The 26169-nt window shown below is 39.3% G+C and overlaps 1 protein-coding gene across 1 annotated transcript; it reads left to right on the forward strand.

Annotated features, from left to right (window-relative positions):
- Positions 1-2366: 2366 nt before the first annotated feature.
- Positions 2367-25378, forward strand: tspan17 (tetraspanin 17). The gene is made up of 8 exons (XM_015012582.2): positions 2367-3006; positions 12605-12655; positions 15021-15167; positions 15896-16066; positions 16494-16619; positions 17367-17414; positions 18715-18831; positions 20719-25378. The coding sequence occupies exons 1-8, from the start codon at positions 2920-2922 to the stop codon at positions 20782-20784; spliced, it is 813 nt and encodes a 270-aa protein (XP_014868068.1). The 5' UTR covers positions 2367-2919; the 3' UTR covers positions 20785-25378.
- The last annotated feature ends 791 nt before the right edge of the window (positions 25379-26169 follow it).

The raw sequence follows: 26169 nt of genomic DNA on the forward strand, positions 1-26169 counted from the left end.
TTAGAGAATTTGTAAGTCATTGCGTCACGGGTTGCCCTGTAGGCAGTAGAATTGTTATTTTCCAACCATTTATGCTTAGTTTTAATTACAAATCACACTTTAATGGATACAATATTTAAAATTAATGCTTATTTCACGTTTCTTATTTTGATATGTAAAACTATTAAAACCATCCTGAAAAAAAATCAAACAGTGTATTATTTTTTGAAAAATTGTGTATATATTTATATAACTACTCAAAACCAAGGTCAGATTCCAGCTCCCAAGTGGATTCTCATCAAAAGCATGGAATAACCTAGCATAAATGATAACAGTGTTATGAAATAATGGTGTAATATGTTAGGACATTTTACAAATACTGCAGTGTCTATGATTTGAAAATCCCTTTCTATTTTATGTCCACATAAATCTGATAACTGAAATAAGCTACATGAACTTTTTTTCATTAAATAAAGCCAAAAAATCAGTAATGGCCCACCTCATGAGAGTATAAAGACTCATTTCTTTGGCTTTATAGCTTAGAGCTGAGTTCACTGTCAATTCGCCATGTTTGTAGCAAACGATTTGGGGAGTGGCATGTCCCCAACACCAGAATCCAGAGTTGAAAAGAAAACTTAAACCAGGTTCAAAGACTGCCATCTGTAGGACTTCAGACTGAAGTTCAAATTTGTCTACACTACTCTGAGCATTTCACGAGCTTAAATATTCAACATTATCTACTTCCTTTCTAACAAAGTGTCATTTTAAAGTGTGGCCATTAGACATTAGGGATATGAGAAAATATACTTAAATAACAAGTCTAATTTTTTTATAGCGTCATATTCTCTTTGTTGCTGGAGTAAAAAAAATCTGGTCAAACCAATATTTGTGTTTATTCAAATATCTGAGCATTTCTCATTACAAAATGTACTAATTTTCCACAAATTAAAAAAAAAAAAAATCTAGATCATTTTTGCAACTTTAAACTATTTTTTTTTATCATGCAAGCTAATTGTTTTGTTGTTGTTTTTTTTTAAATAGTTACAGTTTGTATTTTTTACAGTATGGTAAACCAAAACGAAAGCTGCAAAAGCCGATTATAAAAAAGGCAATAAGTAAGTAATTAACTAAATAAACAAACCAAAAGTTATATATGGTACTTTTTCTCTAATGAGATTATACTGTATTTCAAATCTTAACATACTGACATGTTACTATCAAAACTCTGTCTAAACATTTTTGCATTTTTTCAGAAATGCAAAATGTTCCACATCATATGCTAAAATTAAACTGGATAGTTTTCCAGATTGTTCAAAACAGTGTGTGAATCTGACTTACTGTCAGTACCTTGGCAGGTAATTGTTAATTGTGCACATGCACATTTGCTTTTATTATATATATTTTTTACATGTGTTCATGTCCTGTTATGACAAATGTGAAGAGGAGAATCAATAGATACAAGTATAAATGTTAAATTCAAATATTGTTACTATGTACAGAAAAATAATCCCAAACGTGTCAAAAGAATGTCACAACAAAATACATTAAAGTCCCAACTTTAATTCCTTGGTAAGAAAGCTAAAGATTAGTGATGAAAGGGGGACCTTCCAACCTTAAAGACTTTTAGGAAGATATTATTTTCCCATTGATTTGTAGAGAGGGATAAAAAAAAATTCTCATTCCATTCCTCTCTTAGCATTTAAATAAAACCATATCATTTTCAAAACTGATACCTTTTTACGTTGTCTTACCGTTTTACAAGTTGTCTGTGTCATTTTCCATCGGGAAAAAAGTATTTAGCCTAATGGAAACAGTTGTAAATATAAAGTCTGCCTGGCGTATGAATAATTTTGGGAATAAATGTATATTAAGCATAAGATTTATCATTAATTCACTAGAATTTTAGATAGGAGGGTGGATGTTTCAATGAATTTATTTAATTCAAAGCACTTTTTGTAGAATGACACTCGATAAATTTAATAATGAGGAGAGCATTACAAAACTATTGAAATTCTGTTTTGTCTAGTTTGTTTTGACGTGGCACCCCAACATGATGGCCACCATTCCATCGACCTTTTGGAAACTTTCTACATGTGGTCCTGTACTCACCTTTTTTGTTGCAGAAACATAATTTTACTACCACTATAACTGAAAGGGCATGAATGATAAATAACATGGTTAGAAATTATGTTACTACTATAGTAACAGAAGATGTGTGTTCTTGTGACATTTGAATTAGTTCCGTATTATGCCTGCAATGTGTTAATCTTTAATGAATCACTTTTTCTTTACCTGATCAATACAATGCTGCAATATTAGATTATAAACCAGAAGAACATTTTGTCTCAATTCAGCGAGAAAAAAAAACCTTCATTGACGACACAAGAGGCCGCTCTTGAGGTGAAAAGGGCCACAAGCCAAACACAGTGGGTTTTGTCGTTTGACAGCAAGGGCTTGCTTCCCTGGAAAAAAAAAAAGAAAACAAAGATGAAGGCTCTTATTAGCAGCGATGGAGTAGGCGAGATAACATTAGGGACGTCGAGCTGAGAAGTTACCTGCTTTAACACTATCTCTGTGTTTTTTGTTTTTGTTTTTAGAAATAAAAAGCCTTTTTTTTTGTTAAATGTCAGAAGAACCGCAGATGGATGTCTGTGCCTTAGTTAGGTGTTTCCGAATTGTTGTTGTTAGCCGCTAACGCTAACTGTAGAAGTTCCGAGCTAGCTGGCCTAGCAAGTAAGAGAACGATAACAAGTGACTTATGTTTGATTCGTTTTGCCCGGTGGACCCCGGTGAGTAAACTGTGTTTCGTCCAGCTAATGGAGACAACAAACCTCAATGGGAGTAGTTCGGGAACTGCGGCTTTAGCTGAGCTTTCGAAGTACCTATCCCTGTAGGTTACTTTAGCTTCCCAGATAGCCGCCGTTACTATCCCTCGGAAGAATGAGTAGAAAACACCGTCACCTAAAGGGAGCCGAAGTCAGCTGCTGCGTTAAATACTTCTTATTTGGATTTAACATTATATTCTGGGTAAGTTCAATGAGTTTTGGCGTTTACTTTCACTTTATCAGTATTAAATGTCTCTGGATTGAGAAAAAAAGTTATATCAATGTAAAGCTATCTCAACTTAACGACCGTTGGTGTGGAACAAATGTTTTTTCATGTTTGGTTTATATTATTATTTTATGTGTTAATTCATTTATTCTATATTTAAAAGCATTTAATTTGTCTTTTATGCCAGTTGGTGTTCTGATTTGTCTAATTAATGCTTCCTTACATAACCGATAAGCTACTGATCTTGATTGTTCTGATTCAGGTGGAACATTTTTTTTAAGTTCAATACAATGACAATGAAATGGCTTAAAACTTTTAAGATAAACCCAGTAGCGTTGTTATAGCTTATTTAGCACATTCTCTGTTTTTTTTCTCACTACTTTCTCTATCCTGAGCGTATTTTCATTTGGTGACTTATGTCACCAAGTGAATGACTAATGTAAATTAACTCTGAAGTCAAAATGTTTCCCATTTATGAAAGGAAGAGCTTGGTAATTTGTTTGGGTTTTCCTAATTTCAGCTTTACTTTAAGATAAAAAGTAATATCTTAAAGTAAAGTTAGCTTGTTGTTCTTACCTCTCGTTTTGTTGGTTGAAGTTTGTTTTATACATATTTTGTTAATCTAATAAGTGGTTGTTTTTGCCTGTAAGAACATGCATTTGTGTAGTTTAATACAATACACTGATAGCACCAGGTTGACCTAGCAACCTGGTAGCAACCCGTTTTGCCTTCAGAGCTGCGTTGAATCTTCATGACAAACTCAACAAGGTGTCAGAAACATTCCTCTGAGATTTTGGTATGAGATGATGGCATCACATACTTTCTGCAAGTTTATTGGCTGCACATTCGTAATACTAATCTCCCATTCTGCTACATCCTAAAGTTTCCTTATTGAGTTGTCATCTGGTGACTGTGCAGGCCATTGGAGTACATTGAGCTCATTGTCATGTTCAATGTACCAGTTTGCACAGAGTTGGAGTTGGTTGTGTTATCTTCGGGAAATGCCTGTAAAATATCCATAAAATAGCCATAAGAAGATGGGTACTGTGGGTTTAAAGGGATGGACAGTGTCAACAACAAAATTAACCTGGGCTGCAGCTCAGGTTAATTTTTCAGGTTAACTTTTGTACTAAAGTGCCCCGACATTCATGGGACCACGCAATTTTTTTCCACTCTGTTATTGTTCACTTTTGGAGGTCTGTGGAAAGTGCAGCCACAGTTTCCTGTTTTTAGCTGAAAGCCCAGTTGCAGCCAGTATGGTATTCTGGTGATGCAGAGACGGTATTCAGGCAGCCTTTATTGCAAACAACCACTGTTTCTTTTTTGTAATGCTGAATCAGTCTGCCGCTTGCCCTCTGACACTTGACGTCAGTAAGACATTTTTGTTGACACAACTGTTGGTCACTAGATATTTTTTTTCTTACTTAGACAATTCTCTGTAAACTCGAGGTGGTTGTATGTCAATAAAAAAAATCCAGCACATCAGCAATTTCTGAAATACTCAGACCAGCTCGTCTGGCACCAACAAAGTCATTGCATCCTCTTTCTGCCTCATTTTGAGTCATGATTCGATCGTTTGCAAGTCATCTTCACTACGTCTAGATGCCTAAACCTTCTGAGATGAGTGGTTGAGTTGATATTTAACAAGCAACTGAAGAGGTGTACCTAATAAAGTGGCTCGAGAATGCCTCTTTTAATCAGCCACTAATCATTTAACACATAAGCTTGTATTAACCGTGATTGTTCTGATTTAGGTTTTACAGTTTGTTACCCCTAGGAGAGGCAGTATTGTGGTTTGGAAGGTCTTAGGTAACAATACCAATGTTTTTAAAAAGAAATAAGCTAATTAAGTAAGTATTTCTTTCTGATTGTTTAATATATTTCTAGGTGTTGTTACTATCAATCTGAGTGATGGGATAACTCCTTAAGTCCACCATCTTTATCCCTCCTGATCGTGAAAAGTTTCTCTGTTTAGGTTGACTCACCACTCCCTTCCTCAAACCCCCTCACATCGCCTCTGTGCACCGTGGTGTGGTATAATGTCTGTGGGTGAAGTAATGGTGTGTCTGTCTGCCCCGGAGGATCTTCCCACACGCAGTTGTAAAGAAAAGGCCACACGGCCTGAATACTACACAGCTCTGCCTCTTTTCAAACATCTCCTTTAAAAGTCTGCACAGCCATAGTGCTCGGCTTTGCTTGACAGCATTGTTTTTTCTGCACTCGAATTCACAAAGAGGCGATGGTAAGAACAAAGACCAGCTTGAAAGGGAGGCACTGGTGGTGTGTGAGGCTCTTGTTTTCATCCATTATGCATATGTTCTAATTGGCTCATTAAATATATGGAACGCAGCTCTCTTCCTGTTCGTCATCGCTTACCCGCACCTCAAGACCTTGAAAACCGAGGAATTCTGACACACTTGCATTATGTAAAACTGAAGTAATATGAACTAGATAAACATCCCCTGAGCTGAAGTCTTACGTAGAAAAAAAAAAAAAAAAGTGTGTGAATGTGCAGTAATTTGCTTGAGATGAAAGCGCTTTGTAATTCGAATGGATTGGGGATTCAAGCGGGGAAATATTGAGTCAGAGGGCCGTGGTGCTGTGTTTGACTCATATTGCGTTCTTTCAGTTTGACACTCAGGCCAAGGCAACAGGCTCGTATCTGCGCTTTGTGTGAAACTATGGAACAAGTTCCAGCTCGCTGGCTGTTTCCGTTGATAATAACAAGAAGATGTTTCCCACTTGTACGTGAGCTGCGGAGCCGGATTTTGATAGACAGACTCGTGCATTGCTCAAATAGATAGAGACGGGAGGTTATTCTTCTTAAATCAGTCCATTTGTTTTTCTCATAGCGATCTTGTCAAGCTTGAAAACACTGCCTAAATTGAGAGAGAATGATTGTAAGGCCCACAAATACTCTGCTGGGTTCACGCTAGTGCTGCTTTTCTCAGTGAATTTTCATCCTCTCCTCCGAGCTTGCCCCGGACAGCCAGACATTCATGCCGGAAAACAACACACCTTCTCTCGTCCCTCGAATAGATGCATTCCTCACATCTATTTAATTAATCACATTTTCTGCCTGAGCTGCTGAAATGTGTGGAAGCTCTGCATGCTGTAATTAAGAGCTTGTTAAGCTGTAACCAAGTTACCGAATTGGTTGGATGCAGAGTGCCATTAGGCAGCTCCACAGCTCCACATTGTGTGTTTCACAGTTGACGGCACGGTGCGCATCGGATGATCCCCCGCAGGTGGAAGGCCATCGAGGGACACGTGTGAATGCATTTGTTTGGGAACAAACCCGTCAAGACCAATTTAGAGCTGAATCTGTTATCCCCCGGTATTAACATTTACCTGAGCCGATCCGGTCTCAAGTGAACTCTTCAGAGCAGGATGTAATTCAAGATACTTTGTGTATCTGTACAGCCTCATCACATTACTACTACGTGCTTAAATATTTTGTTTGTTGATGAACTATTTCAAGTGTGTGACGTGGGTACAAATAGCACAGGTGGTTTTATAAATAAACAGTGAGCGTGAGGTGCAGGGTTAGTTTTCCACCACACGAAGAGCTTTGAATTTGTGGTCAAAGAAGTTCAGTTTTAGTTGGCATGCTAGTTGTATCCCTAAACTGAAACATCTTATGGCTTTCAGCAATGTGACGTGTGGATCAGTTCAGCCTCGTCAGAGTCACTGTAGTCCTGTTGGCTATATCTCTGATACTCTCTTTGCTTAACAAGTCGGTACAACAACGTCTTTTTCTGCTTTTCCATATGCTTTTCAGTTTTCAGACGATGGATTTGAACGGCTGAAAACCTAACTTCACTTTATACTTCTCCACAACTTGACATCTTACCTGTCTGCTTTGTTCCTCGGTCGTCTTGATGAGGGTGATTGTTCACTAATGTTTTCTAGCAAATCTGAAGTCTTCACCGGACAGCTGTATTTATTTTGTATTTACTTTAAATGCAAATGGGGTATAGTTACAAATCACATGGAATTTATTCAGGGGTTAAACATGAATGGATGCAAATCCACACCAAACAATATATTGGGTCTACATATTAAATTGTTTCCTTAGAAAATCTAACTAAAATACTTCAAAGATTGTGGTTGTAATAAGACCAAATGTAAAAATATCTATATCAAGGGTGTGAATACCTTTGCCAAAAACTGTACCAACTCCAGTTTTAGAGCTTGCTTTCCATTCATTAGTTGTGGCGCTAGAGCAAGAATTGAATAAATCTCTCATGTACTAAATCTTGCATAATAAAGTGTTACTCAGGTTAGTATCAATTTCTCACAGTATCAAGCTCGTACATTGTGATCTCTACAGGTCACACAGTGTGCGCCAACTGTTACATGACAGCAGTTTTTAGCAAAACTGAAGATATAAATCTTTGTAAAAAAAAAAAGTTTTTCCTGTTCAGAGAATTTTTAACTTTAATCTGACATTTGACTCCTTCTGTATAGGTATGCTCTAGTTAAAAAAAAAAAAAAAAAAAAACTTTAAAAATCTTTAAGTGCATTTTATTGAGTCAGACAGGTCGTTTAGATAAGTGTGAGTTTCAAAGTGGTTGGAGACATGTCTTAAAGTTGGTTGAGGTATAAGATGATTTTGCTCAACGAGGAATCTTTTCATGTGCTGAGAATCTCTGTCCTCATGGAAAACAAGCTTCTGACACCAGCATTAGTCAGAACTTTCTGGAAACGATCCTCAAAGCCGAATAAGAAAGCTGTTACAGAAACATCTTGTTCCAGGGGTTTATTTGTTCTGTGATCAAGTACAAAGGTACAGTGATAAAAACAGAATGACAAATGAGATCCAAACTTCCTACAGCAGAGTTGGAGGATAAAAATTCAAAGACTGAGTCTAATTTTTAAATGGATTAGAAAAAACTGCTTTTCCTGCTTGCTTGCATTCATTTCCAAACTGTTAAGAGGTGATTAAAGAAAAAAGCAAAAAAAAAGACTGCCATAACAATCAATAAGGAGAACTGTTGTCTTCCAGTAGGAGTAGTGCTGTAGTGTCTTAGTCTTTCTGACCTAAATTTAACCTCAGGGGCTCACATTACACTCTGGGAAAGTTTGATAAAAGGAAGTAATGTGGGCAAAGCTCAAAAGCAGGTTCAGATTGCTTTCATTTGTTCCATTCATTTGAATTCCTTTCAATCCCAACCTTTCTGTGCCGCGAGGTACGTTTGATTTGCAGATAGGCCTTGAAAAGCAAAGAGTGTTGGCACTTACCTATAACCAGAACTGGCTACTGGGATTGTGAGGGTGTGTTAGGCTCTGTCCTTATGATAACGCACGTTTTGCTGAGACGTGGTTCGAGCAAACACCATTTTGGTTTTAGTTCTTTTCAAACCTCTGTCCACTTTGAAAGTGGTTCTCAAAGTGTTACTTGTTAACTATGTAACTGATCAAAATTCAGAAAAAGGGGACACCTTAACAGGTGTTTTATTCAGTTCTTCCCTTTGAAGAGAATAATATCAATTGTCGACTGGGGAGGTCTACGAGAAACGCCAAAACTAGTCACAATGAAGGGCTGACTATATCCTCAAGAGTTAACATTAGAGTAATTTGTGCTAAATCTGCATGACTGAAAAGCAGACAATACTAATGCCTGCCTAAAAATTGGCTTTCTAATTTGGAGGCTGTGACCCCAAGACTCTGTGCTCCTGCTCAGTGTTAGTAATTACACAAAAGTTTGCTTAAGAAATCTTAAAATTGTACATTTAGAAAAGTGAAAAAAAATAAAATAAAATGCTTTTCCGTCAGCTGACCAAGGTCTACAGCACAAGTGGCAGATGGAGTGATGAGTGGTCCAGCGAGAAGAATGATTACTTTCTTAAATGACTTCAGCTTTATTTTTGCTAAGAAAAATTGTGCGAAATAATATATAGATTAGCAAAACCTGCATTGCTAAATTGACTTTTTCCCCCTGATTATCTTTTGTTTGGTTATCCATTCGAATCTGCAGGCAAGGTAAAAACCTTGTGGTAAGACATGTATAGTGTTGTACGCTGAACAAAGTTTTACGTTGGTTTCCATACCACAGACTTATACCACGTCTGCCTGAACTTGCATGTCTTTTGTCGTGATTCTGCAGAACTTGCTCTTGTGTTACGACAGGGGTGAGGTGATATAATTATCCTCAGGTTGTTTTTATTTTGTTTTTGTTTTTTTTTCTTTTCATGCTTTTGTTGTGATTCATGCAAACTTGGGAGGAAAAAAAACACTGGAAAAAAAAAACACAAAACAGCTTTGAATATGATTAGCTTCATTCCTGTTTGAGTATTTCTACTTGTTAAGGTGGAGCACAATCTGTGTGTTCATAATCTACTGGATGGACTTTGCTCCATTGCCCTGTAAAATTCTCCAACATTTTATGCCCCGCCTGGGCATTTATTTATTTTTTTCTTTTGTCTATCTGTCTTATTATTTTCTAAACTAAGACTCACCTTTGTTTTTGTCTTGCAACTTGCAAAGCGTCTCTGTGAAACCACAGTTGTAATCGAGGTGCACAGTGTATAGAATTGCAGTTGTCATCACAATATCGGTTTGACCCCCTGGGCACTTTATGTCATAGGACTCCATATTTCAAGTGCTGTGCATAAATGCACTGCATACTGGTAACTTCTTGCCTGGTCAGTTGGTTAGAAAAATGTGGGTGTCTTGTCTCCAGTAGAGCATAACGTTCATGCTGTAACTTCGCAGTTACTTATTTTCCCTGAGTTTGCGCTGCCGTAATGCTAAATATGTTAATTATGCTGTGAGTGAAGGAATTTGAACAGGTGGATCTGAGCAGGGCTGAAACAAGCAACCAGGATGAAGTGAAGCTCTATGAGAAATCCCCTTGCAGATACAGGAAGAACATGCAGAAACCACACAGAAAGGCTGTATCAGACAATTTTGTTTCCTCCTCCTATGGCTTTAACCAGTTTTTTTTTTTTTTTTTTTCTTTTTCGAATCCCAAGTACACCTTAGAGTTTTTTTTTTTTTGACTATTATCCAACTTGTGCTGAGTAAAATTGCCTCTCTCTTCTTCTTTTTTTGAACCTCTTAAGTCGAACAAGGTTAAGTGTGAGTTGGTGCTTTGTGATGAGCGTTTTGTGCTGCTTTCCCGGTCACAGTCTGACTTAAACCTGCTGCAGGTCGCCGCGTGTTAAAAACAGTAAAGCCTCTGATCTGTCAATCTAATCCCTGCTACCTGGTGTCTGCCTGTGTATCCTGGCTCTTCCTGGCTGTCACTTCCTCTCTAAATCCGGCGCCACCACACCCTTCACTAGAACTGTTACGCAACTACCATATCCACCCAAACGTGCTGCGGCTATCGTTGGTTTAAAATACTTTTTGTTGTTTTAAACATCTTTTTTTTTTTTTTTTTTTTTACTCTGTTCAATAAACTTCAAGGTAAATTAACTTATTTTAAGTGTACCTATGTGTTACATATTTGGCTATAATTGTGATTCAGATATTTTCAAGAAGTTTTCAAATATTTCTGATTTTTTTTTTTTTTCCCAGATTTTTCTGAAAAACAAAAATCCATAAATTAAATTTGTATAGATCATGGTAAACAACCAAATAAACAAAGTAACCTTTCTTGGCTTTAGCAACTACAGGATTTGCGCAAGATATCCAAACTGTGATTGTTTTTTACAGTTTCTCAACCCTAATGCAAAACTCTTCTTCTGTTTTGTTAACATTTATTCAGCAATGGTCTTGTAATATTAATGTATACCTTAAGGTGAACTGTGGAAAGTGGTGGATATCAATGAAAGCCTAGTCTGCTTATGCAGCAAATAACCACCTCAAAAACCCACAGAGCTCATACTGGCTTTACACAAAGGAACTGTAAACTGAAACTAAGATACGTTTCACCTGTAGCTTACACAAACTTCAATCGATTTAGTGCAAAACTCTGACGATCAGCAGCCAGTTTGCAGATTGCGACATCTTGGCGTCTTGAGCGAGTCTTACTTGCTGACCTAACTCATCTTCAATGGTAAAACAAGTAGATGTGTCTTTCTGAGTCATCATGCACACACACTGCAGCTCAGCCCCAGACACAACTGTTGTCGATTTAAGAAGGGAAACTCAAGAAGAACCTCATGTGACACATGTACATTGATGTGCCAGATTAATCAAGGAGTTATTTGGTAAAATATCTGATAGCTGCTGCTTTACGGGGGCAAAGAATCGGCTTTGTATGAACGCCGTTCTGTGGCCGCTCTGCAGATGAGTAGGGGGAAGAAAAAATAACAACAACACACAAGTACTTACTGTGACGTCTGCTTTGCATACTCTGTAAACACAGGCTTAATGTTTGTCTAAATTTGATAGTTAGAATAAAGTGGTCAAGTAAGTTTTGAGTTTCTTTTGCTGCTTTCTTTCAAATGTTGGCAAAGCAGCACTCCAAGGTTTTTGCTTAACAGTCGAGTGATCAAGCTTTAAAGTACATACTCGCAGAGCCTTAAAGCTTCGGGGGTTGGGGGGAAAACACCCTCCAGTTGCAATGATTCCCTCTTCTAACAAGAGACGTAAAGCACCTTAAAATCACTTTTTCAGACACGCAGCGTTTATGGCTTTATTTGTTAAAGCGGTGCCATTCAATCATTCAGACGTGGCTCACTTTGGCTCCGGTCTGACAGGCCTGTTAAAGTGATGGAGAGAGCCACAGTGCCGGTGCAATATTTGTCATTCTTGCGATATTGAAACGCATAACAAGGGAAGTCTAATGCTAAAAGTCCTGCTTAAAACCATAGGTTTTGTTTTCCCACAGCGACACCCCCTCCCCCCCTTCAGCATCATTCACATATAGGCAGAGGCGAGCATGTGGGTGGATGTGCAAAACAGAACTGCGACTGTAGTTTTGTTTTGTGCATTTGGCTCAATGTGGTGTAAAAGTAAAACAAAACAACAACAAAAATTTAGTTTTGTAACTAAAAATACTTATTTTGCCCTCGAAGCAGTTTTTATCTTATTCAAGTTTTAAGTTCAGACTTGTGTCCAGGACTGCGAAGCTGCACAATGACTCACTGCTGATAAGAAAAAGTCATGGAAAAGCACCAGAGGGGTTCATGAAATAGGATAATGACATGTTTGGTTGCAATGGCTTTTTTTTTTTTTTCTCCAGTTTTTTTTTTTTTCCCTTTATAATCTGTACATAATGCATTTGCAAATTTTAGGAAGATGTTAATCATTTCAAACCAGACAATTCTCCAATTACTTCTTACTGCCTTGATAGCAGAAAACATGAGTTTCCAAAGCTGCTCCGGGAGGGAGCGACATGAATAAATCTGTTTTAACGTAGTTAAAAAGTGCTGAAGGCAGTTGTTCTGTCCGCTTCCCTTTACCTTAGAGACATGCCTGTAAATTACGCCGATCCCACAACAGACCTGATAAACGAGTGTTTTATGAAACTCTTCCCCAACTGAATTACTGCACATAATGCCTTGCATTTATTTCTAGTCAAATCTGAGTCATGCATTCTTAATTGTTATATTTTTAGGATGTTTTTTTTTTTTCTTCCTCTCTCACAGTGGAGCTGTCTTCTGTCTGCTTTGTTTTACAGTTGCTAGGAGCAGCATTCTTGGGTATAGGCCTGTGGGCATGGGCGGAGAAGGTATGTATAAACACACGCTCGCAAATGCAAACTGTGAGCGAGTGAAATTATCACCACAGCATAACTAAAATTCCTCAAGATTCTGCGTGCTGCGGATGTGATTTGCCGCCGAGTTGAGGCTCGGACGCAGTATTGTATAAAATATACATACGGGAAGATTATCTGAAGATTTTTTTTATCTTCATTTAGCCTTAGAAAAACTGGTTATCTGGTTCTGCACTCCTGATATGAGTTTCAGCATTTAGTTTTTGATTCAGGAAATTTGAGCTAGAAAAAGGGGGAGAAAAAAAAAAAAGCTATTAAAATAACACCGATTTGACTCAAAGACGTCAAAAGTCGCAAACATTTTCGTCTGAATGTCCGCCAAAGGAAAAACACGTATTTGAACACTTGTTGTTGTTCTGTGCACAAGTAAAGAACACAGAGGTCATCTTTCACCATTAACCTTTCATGAGCAGCGAGTTGTGGCAACATCCAAAACTTCTTCCAGTTGAGTTTACAGTCACTTTGCTCAGTAATTAGCAAGAAATTATACCAGTGCGCTCCGTAAATGCCGCAGCGGCGTGGCCGTGTGTACCGATTAGCAACGTGTGGCCATGAACTGTGTGCAAATAGCGCTGCACTGGAGGACCTTTGTGGAGCGGCGTGAATAATTTATAGGGATTAGGTTGCATGATGAATTGCAGGGGCTGAAAAGGCCTAATGGTGAATCTGAGTCTGAGTGACTAAGGTGATTAGTTTCAAGCTCAGTTCTTGGAGCCTGACACATTATTGTTTAAGGCTGTGTGCTGAAGCTCTAATGAAGGCAGTTTATTCTGCCACAAGTGACATAAAAAACATAAGAAAAGCAGTATTGCCTGTTTCATGTACCGTTTCCTTTGCCCAGTACATATTAACTTGACAGTATAGGATTTCATTATTATTATTTCTTTTGTTGTATTTCAGAGAATGTGTTTTTTTTTCTTCTCTTTGTAGACTGTGGCAAAGAAAGCAAACAGTGGGTGTTTTCGTTTATGTTTAATTCCAGTGGCTCCCTACTTTGACATACAACCTTAAAATAAAGCAACATGTAATTTTCTTCAGTACAAATAGGCACACTGTGGTGGTAACGGTGTGTGAGATGGCAAAAAAATATTCAAAACAGTTTTTAGGAGTAAAATCATAATCTCAGAAAATTTTTAAGTTGATTTATGTGAAGTACATGCAACATTTAAGATTTTACACTTGCAAGTTGCTTAGGCTAACTCAAAAACTGTGATCAATTTAAAAGGTAAAAAAAAGAATCACAGCTAAAGTAAAGGGCACATTTGCTACATTTTATTGCTAAAGGAAAGAGAGGAAAGCAAAGCGGTTCATGTCTGCACAAGAGAATATAACGGCAACGAAATGGAGACAGTGTGCATGTGTCGATAGTTTTTACAACCCATATTTATTGGGCTTATTATCATCTGACTCTGCATGTCTGGCTACGACTTGGTTAGCTTAGCGTGCTCTGTTTTGATGAGTCGTCAACAATTTGCTCAGGTTTATTGGGTTTCCCGTTAGTTGTCTATTGCCCAACCGCTTTACAAGCTAAGCTTACGTTTCTACGTGCCTATGGTGTGCTGAATGCTGAGCACACAGACAGGAAGTTAAAACACCAAATACAACAATCTCTGTTTTACACCAGGTTTTTTTTTTTTTTTCTTTCCTGTGGGCATCAGCATCATCACGGTGAGGAAAGGATTTCCTGCTGCAGCAAAAAACGCTGCTGAGGGACAGTAACTAATGATTCTGTCACTGCAAGAGCACCTAATGGCTTTGTCACTCTAAACTCTAGGTAAAGGTGTAGCTGTTGCAAACTTTAAATAAATGTCCCTAACGCAGACACCCATGTTTAATCGCCTGAGGGAGAAGAGCGAGCGCTTTGGTTTGGATTACAGCCTGGTGCTCTGCAAAAAAGTAAAAATGCGATTTCTGCGGCGGCGACACCATGAAACAGAATAAAAATCTGTTCCAAGTCAAGAAGGAGCTTTAACCAAACACCTTTGCAGGTGCAGCGGCTTCTCTGTTTCTTTCATAGTTTAAAATAACAACACTCTATGCTTGGCTTTGTGAGTGTTTCTATGTATATCTCTCATTATGAAGAGGAGATGCACAGAAGAGAATCACGATCCTTGAACATGTTTCTAGCCTATTATGTGTGTTTTATTAACAGTGCAACTTCACTTAATAAAACTGGTAGCATAAAAGTGGTAGAAGCGTCCTCTCAAATGCTAACATCAAAACACTGAAAAGGTTTTTTTTTTTTTTTTTTTTTTATGCAGACTTTTATCAGGGCTCTTTGAGCTCTTTGCTCACGTTTTGTCTTTTCTTTCCCCCTCAGGGCGTGCTGTCAAATCTGTCGTTGATCACCGACCTCGGGGGCTTTGACCCCGTGTGGCTCTTCATGGTGGTGGGAGGGGTCATGTTCATCCTGGGCTTCGCCGGCTGCATCGGAGCGCTCCGAGAGAACACCCTCCTGCTCAAATTCGTAAGCCGTTTCTCCGCCCCAGTTGACACCTCCCCCGCTTTAGATGTGTGTGGTTCGCACCAGCGCCGAGGCCGGGTAGCAGGTGTCACTTTGACTCACCGGAGGCCAAATGCTCCGAGTTGGTTACACATCACAAATACGTTCTAAACTCTGATCCACAAAAAAAAACCAAAACAAAAAAACAACAACAACAAGCAAACAAACAGAAAAAAAAAATGCATTAAGAAACGAGAAAGAAACGAGTCTCATTTTCCACTGCTTCTTGGCTTTTTATCTTTTATATTGAAGACCATCGCGTCACCATTAAGGTGGTTTATTTGGGGTAGGCTGCGTCGATAACGGCATGTGACCGACTGAGACAAATTTTCCTCATTGCTGGCTGCGACTCTGAGCATCTACTAACTCCAGCAGACGTCCATTAGCAGCAATAAGTCAGGCGTCAGACTGAGGAGCTAATGTGGCTTTTGTGCATTTATCATCAGCCCCGTCTCCTGCATTTACTGTAAATGGATAATGTAACGGCACCTGAGGGACTGCAGGCTTTGTTGCTGCACTCTTGCTTGTCACATCAGTTCAGGCGCCACATAAAAGACGCCGGAACGCCAGAGCTTCCCTGCTCGTTTGTTTCAAAACACCGTCAAAGAAAAAGTTTGCGCATTTTTATCCGATGCGTTCATCCTCGTGTGACGTGACGCTACGTGTTGTTTTCTGTGTCCCGTCCTCTCCAGTTTTCCGTGTTCCTCGGCTTGATCTTCTTCCTGGAGCTGACTGCGGGGATCCTCGCCTTTGTCTTCAAGGACTGGATCAAAGACCAGTTAAACTTTTTCATCAATAACAACATCAAGGCTTATCGCGATGACATCGACTTGCAGAATCTCATTGACTTTACCCAGGAATATGTGAGTCCTGCCTCACCTGCTGACTGACATTCATGTGAAAACCTGTCTCCATCCCTCAGGCATTACTCATCTGCATGTTGTAAGCATAAATTTCCTCTTGTGAAACCTCGCTTTACATTTAAAAAAAGCGACTCTAGATCAGACTAGTACTTAGCAGTGCGAGCGTTTTTTGAGAAAATCTCATAATTATTATTATTGTAATTCCTTTCTAATCGCTGTCCAATTACAAGAATGACAAATTTTGGATAATTGGTTCTTATGTGTAAACTCCAAGCTCTGTCATGACGTATTGTAAGAGAGATTAGATCTCATGGAGTTTCATGTAGTCCCCACCCGCCCCTGTAAGCTGCCTATCTAGCTGAGCTGGAGAGCTTAGATCAGGAAAAAGGGGAGTTTATTCAGAGCCTGTTGTTTCCTGCTCTCTCAGTGGATGTGCTGCGGAGCTCATGGGCCTGACGACTGGAACCAGAACATCTACTTCAACTGCACTGACAGGAATCCCAGCAGAGAACGCTGCGGAGTCCCTTTCTCCTGTTGTGTCAAAAATCCTGCCGTGAGTCATTCATTAACACCACGAAAAGTCTCCTCTAGTTACGATTGGAGTGTGCAATCATTTGTCAAATCTACAGAGGAGGCCATGTTGCTATTAATGCAGGTGCAAAGTTTATAATTTGTGCTCAGATGTTACAAAAAAGGCATGTGCATTTATTGTCATCTGAAAAGATACTCGGATATCAGCATCCTAAATGACTTGAATACCAAAATAAACAATCTAATCTGGGTGTTTGGGAATATTTCCCATTATAAAAGCTTTCAGCTGACAAAAATGTTGAATAATGTGCATAGCAAGTACTTTAAATACACAGCTAAGTTATCAAACGCAAAGACGACATTTTAAATCAGACAATAATTATCTCAGTAGGTTAGCAGCAATGGTAATAACTGTTGCTTTCCAGTTTTATTTAAAACCAATTAGCTCATGATAAAGAACATTTTTATTATTATTGTCATTGTTATTATTATTATTGGGTGGAAACCGTGGAGTTTTAGTGTTTTTACTCAAGGTTGCCATATTGTGAAGATCTTATTCCAGCTAATTGCTAGTTAGATCAACATCTGGAGCAAAAAAACCTTGATCAAAACATACCAAATAAAAACTTTCAAAGTCATTTGTTGCTCGTTCTGCTTCGTCAAACTTAGCAAAGATCCAAACTTTTGAGTAAAAAACAAAAAATGCAATATCAAAATTACTAAAATTAATCTTTTTTTCTGCTTTTTTCCCCCCCACCAATTTCTTTAGGAGGACATCATCAATACACAGTGTGGTTACGACATTCGGCTTGAAGGGGTTCGTATCTCGCCTGTTCTCTGTGGTCTTAACGACGATTTAAACTCGTCTAATAGTTGACTCGTTAAAGGTAGTCATTTGAGGTGTTATATTATTTGCTTTCAAGAAGCAATATAAGGATTTTCAATATTTTTGAGTCAAAAATCTAGATTTGTAAATATGAAAGAAAAGAAAAGAAAAAAGAAGCAGGCCTAGCAGATGGAGAGAATATAAAGGTTTTAGAATCGCACAGACTCCCATGCATGCTCCGCGCTTTTAATAACAGATTGTTCTTCTAACAGGGATAATTAGGCTCCAGTTTTAGCCCAAAGAGCAGCCCTAGCTACACTCTGTAATTGGCCACTCTGTGGGTTGTGCCAGTCCATTCCCCTTTCACCACCATGTGTGGGTGTGGCGGCTACAACTCACTGCACTGCAGTCGGAAAGACTGCTGTTGCTAGGCAAGCCGCAGCACAGAGTTGGTACGGATTCGTTTTCTCTTTCTCTTGTGCTGACCGGTGAAACTGTCAGGGATGCGCACAGAGTTCCTGTGCAGCTTGCCTCAGGAAAGCACAGGGCGGGGAGCGAGGAAGAGCAGGAGACACGCGGTGGGGGGGAGAAGAAAGGCAGGGAGCCGAAATAGCTTCACAGGAAGTTCACAGGCGGAATAACATTGTGCTTCCTGCTTTCCCATTGGTAGCCAGGAGCCTCTTTTGACTCCTCATTGGTCGAAAGCTAGCTTTCGGGTTTTGCAAGCGAACAAAGAGTTTGCCTAGTTGACTTGACAAAGTCACAAAGGAGGCTTTGTATGGAGGCGTCTATTCTTACCCCCCCTCTTTGGTGTCATGGCAGCAGTAAATTACACCTTGAGCTTTCTCTCTCTAAATGTAAATCATGGGCTGAATGTGATGACACAGACAGCCATCTGTCCGGTATCAGGGAAAAGGCTCCCACTGTTTGCTCATTCCAGGCAGGGCCATCAGCAGGCGTGTGTGTGTGTGTGTGTGTGCGTGCGTGTGTGTGTGTGTGTGTGTGTCCACTGGTTTCATATTCTCCAAACTGTCCTAGCTGTGTGGAAATCATTAAGTATGACTCAGCTCTCATGCTGTGGTATTGCATCTTAAACAGTGAAGGCATCATTGGGCAAAATGCTTCCTGTGTTTGTTTGGAGCAGCTGTTAGTCAGACTTTCGATGTTTAAATAAATCTGACTCCACTAGTTGTGTTAAAAAGAAAATGTTAGTGCAGAGGTTTTTTTTTTTTTGGTTTTTTTTGTTATTCTTATTTTGAGTGTTTTTTCTTTTTCTTTTTTGAATCATAAGGACCTGGACCGGCAGAAATCCATCTACACCAAGGGCTGTGTGGGACAGTTTGAGAAGTGGCTTCAGGACAACCTGATTGTTGTCGCTGGGATCTTTGTTGGCACTGCACTTTTACAGGTAATGTCTCCCTGTTTCCCCTTAATCATTCATTGTAGGTGGCTCCTGTTTTTTTTTGTTTTTTTTCTACGTTTTGTTTAAACTCAAGCTAAATGCCTTGTGATTTTGTGTCATTACTGCCGCTTAGTGGCGAGAGTCTGTTACATCAGGCCTCTGCTGTGCAAGCAGCCATAACCCCAATCCCAAAGAGTTGGGAAGTTGTATCCAGCAGCACCTCAATACATTAGAATATCATTATAAGGCCAATTTGTTTCATTGTGCAATTCACAAAGTAAAACTTGTACATCGTACATACGTTCATTACACACACAGCGTGATACATTTCGATATTTTTTTTCGTGTTTATTTAGATAATCATCACTTGGAGATAATAGAAACCAAAAATCCAGTTTTCCCAAAAATATAATACTAATAGAAAATTCTGGATCTTTAATCCAGGCGTGTCATCCTACGATTTAATGTAATATACGTACTTAAATATTCTGAGCCCCTTTTGCACGAACTACTGCATCGCTGCAGCGTAGCATGGAGGAAATCAGCCTGGGTCTCTGCTGAGGTGTAATAGAAACATTCAGCTTGTCTGCAGTGTCGATTTTAGTGTCTCTGATTTTTCTCTGGACAATACCCCGTAGACCAGTGGTCCCCAAACTTATTCCTGTGAGGGCCACATAACTTTTCCCTTCTCTGGTGGGGGGCCGGAGATTGTTGATGGGTGGGGAGGGGGTGTGCGTTTCTCATTGATTTTTACCCAGAAAGCACATGGGCAAAACCCATGAGTGAAACGGTCACTGGGACTGACTAGTATACATTCCACTGAGGGAATGTAACTTTAGCATATTAATTTCTCATATGTTAACATAAAGGCTCGTTTTGAAGTATAAGCTGCTACTTACAGGCATTGCTTCGAAGAATTCAACCTGGAATGCGGCGTTCATAACAGACACGTGTGTTCATCTGCTCTACCGCTAGCAAACAACCGTCCTGATTAAATAACATAAAAGTAAAGCAGTTCCCTAAAAGTTCAACAGATGGCAGCAATGCGCCCCACAGTTTACAGGACACACTTCCTGATAAAGAGCCCCCTGGTGGTTGAAGAAAAATCCACATATAAACCGGAAAATACAATAAATGAAAAAAAATCTGAATGCTCTCTGGTATTGTTCAGGGGGCCGGACCAAATGTGGAGGCAGGCCGGATCCGGCCCGCGGGCCGTAGTTTGTAGTTTGGAGACCCCTGCCGTAGAGTCTCAATGGGATTTTGGTCAGGCTAAGTTAGCTCTCATCAGTCAAACTGATACCATTGTCAATTAAAAGAAGGAGCCAGATTTCAGCTGAAAATGTCTCAGATGTCCTAGTAGATGGCTATACTGTCCTCAGACTACTTGGATTCTGTGCTCCTCCACTCTTCCTCCAGACTATCTGGCAATAATTTACAAGTGAAATATAAAAGTTATGCAGAAGTTAAAAAAAAAAAAGGAATGTAGTGTTACAGAGCAAAGGTCCTGTGCTTTTTCCTCCTTCGCCCAGGTCAGATTGTTCTGACATCGTCTTTGGTTCAGGAATGATTTAACACAAAGAATGCAACACTTTTATTCCTTTCTTCTTAACTTTCTTTTAAAATGATAATAATAATTGGATACAGTATTCTGTGAACAGTCACCTTCTTCAGGAATGACCCTTTGTGGCTGACCCTGCTCATGCCGAGCATCGATGACCGTCGGCCGGGAGTCCGTCGGTTTTTCTATCGAGCTGCTAAATTGAATTGCTGATAAATTCGCTCCTCGAATCCATTTTCAGTGTGATAAAAGTTCCAGCTGTTTTTGGTATTGAAGTCGTGACTTACAGTCAAATGTCTCCTGTGGCTTTTTTTTCTTTTTCCTCCCCTCAGATTTTTGGCATCTGCCTCGCTCAAAACCTGGTAAGTGATGTCAAAGCTGTTAAAGCCAACTGGTGACACGAGCCCCGCGCCGCGTGACCCAGCCAGGCCATCGCAGCACACTTGGTACCGTCCAGATTGTGGACGGAGAGCCAACACTCTTGCATACCTACAGACAGAAAAAAAAAAAAGTTTCTTTTCCTGCTCATCAGTGACACTTGATACGAGGAAAGAAAATGTTCAATGCAAACCAAACGTCACGGATTTTAACCCAAATGTCCAAAAAGAAGACGGAGTTGCCTACTTGAGAGATGATTTTTATTATTATTATTATTGTTGTTGTCTGAGTTTGTTCCTTGGACAAATGTATTTATGCCACACGGTTGCACAAAGACCCTCTGTCAAGCCGGGAAGCCATGGATGGAAGGAAGGTGACCAATTCAATAAACTGAGGAAAGCTGACAGGTTCTTTTACAGGTCGAGCATCAAAGACTGTTTTTATTTTTTTATGCATTCATTTCCACATCTTGCTTTAGAAAAAATGGCGGTCAACCTTCTGGCCAGCCTCTGTACTCATGGCGGGAGATGGAGATGCTGTGCGTATGTCATTTCCTCTCTTCTCTGTGCAACATTTAAGTGGTATTGATACAGTTATATTCTATTTTCAAATGTAAAAAAAGTGCCATTATTTTCCATGTTTTTGTTTCCTATAGTAAATATCTCCTGTCTGCTCCCCTAATACCTCAGGACCCGGCTGAAGATATGTTCTTTCCGCTGAAGATAGATGCAGTAAAACAGGGATAGTTCTTTGGAAGTCACCTTGTTTGCCCCCATAGCGATTGTATCATTAGTTGATTCTCTGATGGATGTTTATTTTATTACAGAGTTGATTGGTGTGGTCAGTGCCATATAAGGAAAGGGGTTTAATGCTAGCGATTGTTGGGACGTGGGATTGCTGGTTTGGGGCCTTTTTGTTCTTGACTTCTTTGACCACTTTTGTCTTATAATCTGTCCCTTTGCATCGATATCTATTGTTTAAAGATGTCCTTTATTCATGCTTTCTTTTTGTGTCCACTTACAGATAGATGCTTATATTTCTAAGTCATTGTTTGATTTTTTTTATTTTTTTTATAATATGAGGCACCGACTGCAAAACCGCTTCTGTCTGTTGGTGTTACCAAACGTAATGGAGACCAAATAATTTCGTTTGTCCACGAGAGATTTCCTCTGGAATGCAAATACCATTTTAGATAGAATGTGAATTTATTGTCTCTTTCTGTTGAAAGTGCCAGTTGAACTGAGAGATCAGAGAAAGATTAAATGTTGAAATTAGCTTTTATCTTTAACTGAATTGTTGCGTCTTTTTGTCTGAATTAAATTTCATTTAGAAGAGTTAATACATGCTGTTCTCACTTTAACACGAATGCTGCTTTAACTTTTGCTCGCTGAGTTGTGCAGTAACCCAGAGAGAAAGATCTCACGCAGTGAATTTGGAAAGTATTTTGTCATTTCTAGATGCTTCCTCTGTTTATTGTTTGTGAAGAGATGATTGGCTCTTACGACTTTGCTTTGCATATCTTGCCATCCGGTCGTGATTACGGTTTCGGTCCCAACCAGGTCAGCGTATAACTCTGTCCTTTTATTCCCAGTGTTTTAACTGTTGTCTCTGGTTGTAACGGTGTCGTTCTGATGCGCGACAAACGGGATCCAAGAGGGCTGGATACGTACACACTTTATATTTTGAATGCTATGCACACACGCCTGAAAGATGAGAGGCATTCACATTCTGTGAACACAACCCCAAAAACTTTCCCGCTCCACTGAGTCCGTCTGTAGAATAAATATCTTAGCACCTTCTGATCGTCTGCTGCGTGTACCTGTCACATGTTGCTTTCGCCCACATGCTACCTTACTTCAAAACGCCACCCGATCAGAGCGCGTCGGTTTTGCAGCCTGCCGCGCTGATGTATTTTTAAACAGCGGAGAGAAAACTGGAAAGACGAGAACAAAACATTTATTTTATTTTATTTTTTTCTTTTTTGAATCGGATGTCACAGATCCTCGACTGGGACATCGACGCACCTTAACGGCTTCTCTCAGTTCAAACTGATGTCGTCTTTGGTGTAATCAGTGATAAAGGCCTGCAGCGTTCTGTGAGGAAGCATAAGTCAATACATTCAAAGTGCATTTTTTTTTTTTTTTTTTTTTACACATTGTCTTAATTTGTCATTCTTAAAGGACACACATAATCATTTTTGCAAATGTTATTTTTTAAGTTGCGTTCAGGTTTGTTGCTCAGGACAGATATATTCATTTCTACATAGAGAAATATGGAAAAAGGAAAAAAAAAAACTAAACTAGCATAGGTGAAGAAAAGTCTGCAGTTCAAACCTGAATCTATAAAGTCAAGGTTCATATGGGGGTTTCATCCAGTCTCAGCAGCAGTGAGGAGATCTAACACACTGACACTCAAGAGAAGCAAACGTCTCTGGGGAGGCGTTTGCTATAATTCACATGTCATGGATGAAAGAAAAGTTAAAATACCCAGTTGGTGTCTGCAGACATATGTTAAGCCCTTGGTTGGGCTTAGTCTGGAAAAAAATAAATGATGCTCTGATAGCTGATTAGTTAACCTAAATTTGTACGGTTATCGTTTGGAGAGACGTACAAACAGAGGACACTTTTTTTTCCCTCAAACTTTATGCTCACAAACAACACCTGCAGTTTCTTAAGCGGTCTGGCTGTTGACTCCATGGTCAGCCCATCTGTCTTAACAATAGAAAAGAGGTTAACAGTTTCCTTCATATCCGACATCCCAGGTGGTTCATAATGCTGTGACACAAAGTGTTTCCATCAGAGAAACATTTTTTTGGTAGCCGAGGAAACAAAAGTACTTTCTGTATCTGTGAATTTCACATCACTAATAATTGATCTCACATCCATTCGACATATTCCGTTTCAAAAGCAACGATTAATTTGGTAATTACCCTGAGAGATTTCCAGGTGGTGCTGTTAACACCTTGTAATAATTCATACACTGAGGTGCGTATTCAATTTAGAGGAGTGGCTCTTAAAGGAAAATGTCTCAAAGTTACTTTTCTCTTTCTTCAGAAGGCCAAACTGGAGGGGGCTTGAGGGGAGTGGTTTCATGCTCTTAATATTTTTATAACATTTCTGGAGTGCATTTGGCCTTTAAATGCTGAGGAGCAGTCTGAAAGTAATCTGTCCTCCTCCACATCTGGGTAGAAGGTGTGTCCTTTCTCCTTTTCTCTTGTGCAGTCTTGATTAATTTCCCTTCACACAGGTTAAGGCATCTGATGCGTTGCTCAGCGCAAAGATGAGCTCATCCTTTTCCCTCTTCAATCACCCTCGCTAGCGCTTGGTGGCTCACACTTCTCCCATTTGCAGGACAGCTTGGTGTCTGCTGCCTGTTGAGGTAGATGTTAACTTTGTTGCGTCAGGTCTGCTGCACTACCAGCTCTCTCGAACAAAAAGCACTCCTGCTCTCCTTTTTGCTGGATGGATGTGCCGATCATCCGCCTCCTCGGCAGTCAGGATACTAACGCCGTATTAATTTGCTGCAGCAGTCTCGGGTGCAACGGATGCAGAGGGGACTCGGTGGCATATGTTTGTTTGTAAGAGCTCTGGCTCATTCTGCTTTTATATTCCTCTAATGTAGCGGAAAGCATGAGAGGAGAGAGCACTGCTAATTGTCCTCTGTCCTTTATCGTTATGGCCTTGCTTTGTGAAACACCTTCCTAATTTCTTCTGCCGTCCCTCTGGGTAATTAAATCATTCCCAAGAGGAAACATAGGCAAACTATGAATGTAAGTTTGTTTGTTTTTTGTTTTTTTTACCAGCATGAACCTACTGCTTCATGGTCAGTTTCAAATCTCCTTCCTGCATTGAAAAAAAACAACAACACACAAATGAAGTTTAGGAATGCGAATAAAGACTTTTCTGGTTTTGTTTTCCATTTTAACACGTTAAATCAGCAGGGAGAGCAAAAGTTGCAACGCTTTAAACTTCTTTAATAAGTAACAATTTCTGAAAATATTGTCTTTTTCCCGCCCTCTGAACCCTTGTTTCAGCTTCAGCGGCGGCCGATGAGGTGCGTGTTGTTTAATTTACGAAGGTGAGCTGCACGTCACACATTGACGAGTCTTACCTCATCGTGTGCACAACGCTGCCCGCATCTGAAGCACAGAGGAGCGGCTCAGCGGATTAGTCGCAGAGCATATTAACAGCAGCACCACGGTTATTAGCGCTGACATTTCCACGCCGCGACGTGACATTTGATGCGGATACGAGCATAAACAGGAATTATTAAATTGTCTGGGTTTACAGATCCGCTACAGAGTATGGACACAGTTTGCAAATCACTTAGCCACACTGAAACCACTGCAAATGTCTTCTTTTACAGCAGGGCAGCAAAAAGATATTCTTTTAGTGCATTTGTAAGTTTGTTTGTTTGGTTTTTTTTTTTGTTTGTTTTTTTTGTTAACTGTCTTGCTTGTAGCAGGTTATATATGTATCGGTTTGTTCCTTGTCTTCTGTACATGCCTGTTCTGAGGTGTAGCCTTGTAAAGAAATGTAAATAAAATTTTTGGTCTATTACACTGTATTTTCTGTTACAACTCTTCTTTCATATATTAAAGGATTTATAAGACCATCCCTGTTTTTTTTTTGTTCCTTTACTTGCATAACAAGAAATAAAACTGATTATTACTTATGAAGCTGAATCATCATAGGTATTATAGGTATTATAAACCACATATATATATATATATATATATATATATATATATATATATATATATATATATATATATATATATATATATATATATATGGGGGAGTAAGAAATGTATATACAGGAATTATTATGCATTTCTTACTCTCCCATTCACAGTTGTGAGCTACTATGTGCTGATTGACACCTACCGTCCTATAAAAACTAAAGTTTTGCGGTTTTACATGAACAATTCAGCAATAATCTGATATTTACACTGATACAAGTACTTACTCCATTTCTGTGATTGTAAGTTTTAGTTTATATTATGACAATTCAGCCAATAGAGGGAGACAAACCGTGACCGAGAGCTCAGATGCTGATACGCCGCTGCTGTGACCTCATCTTTTAATCTCGCAAGGCAGGGAAAATGCTTTTCAAAAGCTCTCTGTCTGTGTGTGTGTGTGTGTGTGTGTGTGTGTGTGTGTGTGTGTGTGTGTGTGTGTGTGTGTGTGTGTGTGTGTGTGTGTGTGTGAGCACGCACTTATTATATTCCCCCCATTAGAGGCTCTTGGAGAGCGACTAGAATCTATACAAATCCATTCAGTAACCTGCTGTTACTCTTCTGCGCTACAAGATTAAGATCAAACAAAAAGCGAATCAACAAAATGAATCCATATACTTCAGAGACTATTGACATTTTCCCTTGCCATTCATCTTAAAGGTAAAAA

The sequence above is a fragment of the Poecilia mexicana genome, unplaced genomic scaffold (genome assembly GCF_051168715.1).
Source record: "Poecilia mexicana isolate PSO_F unplaced genomic scaffold, ASM5116871v1 scaffold_10, whole genome shotgun sequence".
NCBI lineage: Eukaryota > Metazoa > Chordata > Actinopteri > Cyprinodontiformes > Poeciliidae > Poecilia > Poecilia mexicana.

Excerpts from the sequence above, each read along its gene's own strand:
- tspan17 (XM_015012582.2), top strand. The coding sequence starts at position 2,920 with ATGAGTAGAAAACACCGTCACCTAAAGGGAGCCGAAGTCAGCTGCTGC. Across the intron at positions 12,656-15,020 it reads TGTGGGCATGGGCGGAGAAG|GGCGTGCTGTCAAATCTGTC; the intron begins GTATGTATAAAC and ends TTTCCCCCTCAG. Across the intron at positions 16,067-16,493 it reads TTGACTTTACCCAGGAATAT|TGGATGTGCTGCGGAGCTCA; the intron begins GTGAGTCCTGCC and ends CTGCTCTCTCAG.